Genomic DNA, 2,820 nt, shown 5'->3' with positions numbered 1-2,820 from the left:
ATGAAGGGGAAGTTTGCAAGGGTGTGTGCCAATAAGTTGAGGAAGATAGGGAGTAAAGGGAGCGTACCTTCTTCTTCTTCGTGCTGCGAGCAATGCTGTCAATGGGCTCTGTGGCCAAACTCCATGCATGAAGAAAACTCGATCCCAAAAGACGTCCCCAGGGGTCACTTGGTAGTTTATGTAGGTGAAAACCACAAGAGGTTTGTAATCAAACTCACCTTGCTCAATCACCCACTCTTCAAGGCACTCCTGGATCAAGCTCGAGAAGAATACGACTTCAATGCTCACTCGAAACTCTACATACCCTGCGATGAGAACCTCTTCCTTGAAGTTGTTCGATGCGCTAAGCTCTCCAGATGAGCAAGGAATTTCTGCCTATGAAAATTCACTACTAATGGAGAACACTGATGTTTGTATCTAATTGATTCATCATGAGGTCTGTGCTACAATAACAATGCAAGCATATAGCCTTCTTTTGTTGTATCTGTAGAGATGTAAAAGGTAATATTAATCTAGGGAACCTATGTAATTCAGTTCAAGAATAGCAAATTCTGTTTTGCTGATTATTTGTTCAGGGATTTTGTTTTTTATGAGCTTGAAAACGACCATGGAACATATATAACTGGTCCAAACTCCATTCATCAAAGCTAAAATTTGGATGCTCACATTGGACCACAACAGATCAGAAACCCAGGAAGTGAGACCATTGATACTTCGACAGTCCAAAAGTCTTCAATTCCTCATGGCAAGAGTAGTCAGAACAGATAGATTGGAGTGAGAGTTTAAATGTGCTCAATGACAAAGTCGTTGGCTAGTTGTTTATATTTCACCTAAAACTTTAAGAAAAGGATAATACACCTTACGTAAGAAATGAGAAACTTATTAGTGATCTAGTAATTCTCATTGCAAGTTGCAACCATGTAAAACTGCAACTGAAGGTGTATATATGCCACAGACCCATAATTTTAAAGCTCACAAAACAATATAACTGGCAGAAGCAATATTAGCAAAAGCAATAAGAAAATTGAAGGTATGGATATTATGTCATCTGCAGATTATCAATATTTGAATTCTTATATGTCATCAGCTTCTTAGTTCTTACACTACATCCAACACAAGTGTTTCAGACATTTAGATCTCCATCTTTACCATTAATTAAAATGTTTATTTAGCAATACTGGTGTTTTAAAACCTTCATTTCTAACCAAGTTACTGTCAAATGAAGGAAAAAAAAACAAATAATAAATAAAAGAAGAAAGGTTTATGAAAGAAAAAAAAAAGGTTTATGAATTATGTAGTATGGGCAGCTTAACGAACTTCCCTGCACACACACAGTTATGTTATAATCGGCAGTGTGGGATCTGCAGACCCTATGACCAGATAAGGCATGGCTTTGAAGATCTAGATTTCAACTGAAATTTCTGAGGAAAAACAAGATGAAACTATATCAACGGGAGGAAGTACTGGCATCTGTTATGTATGTTAATGTAAGCAATGGAACTTTGTGATATAGACAGGGATAAGCAGATAGACAGGGACAGGGTTTGGAGGCTACTACTCAAAGCAACTCTACTCCATAGTCCATACTCTTAACCAACATAATTATCCAAGTTTCAATATAAACTGATGCTGGAAAACAGTTCCACAGGACCAAAGCTGCTAATCTGCTATATATCCACAATGAACCAAATTTACATCATTTGACCAGATAGGACATGCTATGAACCAACAATAGATAGGCATGTATTGAAAGCTGGCTAAATGGCAGTGTTGTTCACCGACTTCAAACTTGGCTTCTTCTAAAGAAATTCAATACTACCCAATCTTTCATGAAAAAATTGCAAAGACTACACAAAAGCATATAGATTCAGCACCACAATTTTTCTACATAAAGTGTTCCACCAATATTTAGCACTAGAATGTCAGCTATTTTACTTGGTCATTTGCAGTTTTTGAGCAACTTGGACCACATTTGGATAGCCTTGAGTTGCATGAACAAGGGTGGAAAATGTTAAGGTGTGATACAATGAACTTGTCAGTTGTCACTAAACTCAAGGGTCCTGACTCCTGAATCTACAGCGACCATCAGACCAGAAGACGAAAACAATTCATTTTTCATTTTCCAAATTATCAATGTAGCCTGGCAATGTATTTCACATAACTATAAGTTTTCCTATTGAAGTTTTCAAAAATATAATTCCCAGAATATCCACAAAATCACAAACCCTCGCAAACAGATAAGCACTGTGGGAACTCAAACATCCACTCATTCCTGATAGTCTTCTAATGTGGCCACTCAAGCTTATTCCAGTAGATATTCTCACTCCAAACAAATCTCATAAATGAAATTATGCATGTTAAATCTCCAACAATGAAACAGGGTGCCGCAAGCACTCAATAAACTAACAGTTGACTCCTCAAAGATAAATGTAATCCATATTGCAAACTTCTCATACATAACTTGTACTAGTTGCCTCACCAATCACCAAACATGAGAGGATATGACAAAATCCCTTGCATACATTGCTATGGCTGTTATAGCATAATAACCCAACATTCATATATCAGGCCAAGATTATCTAAAGAATGCACAGCTATATTCTCTCCATCTGGTTACCAATTTTATCATCTCGTTTGTTTTACTATGAGACAAACATTATTAAATAGTACATAACTAATTTGTCACTTATAAGGTAACTTGGGTGCATTGAGAAATCCTACACAACATCCATAACTAACATAAAAGAGAAACCATGAAAAATGAGATTCCTGCCTAACAGAAATGATTGAAGAAAATGAAGGCTTGGTTGCTATCATAAT

General features: G+C 36.6%; 1 protein-coding gene across 1 annotated transcript; it reads left to right on the top strand.

The window, feature by feature from the left end:
- LOC101311992 (indole-3-acetic acid-induced protein ARG7-like) lies at positions 1-360 on the top strand. The gene has a single exon (XM_004306200.1). The coding sequence runs from the start codon at positions 1-3 to the stop codon at positions 358-360; it is 360 nt and encodes a 119-aa protein (XP_004306248.1).
- The last annotated feature ends 2,460 nt before the right edge of the window (positions 361-2,820 follow it).

This window comes from Fragaria vesca, linkage group LG6, assembly GCF_000184155.1.
Source record: "Fragaria vesca subsp. vesca linkage group LG6, FraVesHawaii_1.0, whole genome shotgun sequence".
Classification (NCBI taxonomy): Eukaryota; Viridiplantae; Streptophyta; class Magnoliopsida; order Rosales; family Rosaceae; genus Fragaria; species Fragaria vesca.
The sequence above is the reverse complement of the archived record's forward strand: the minus strand, read 5'-3'. Positions and strand labels throughout refer to the sequence as shown.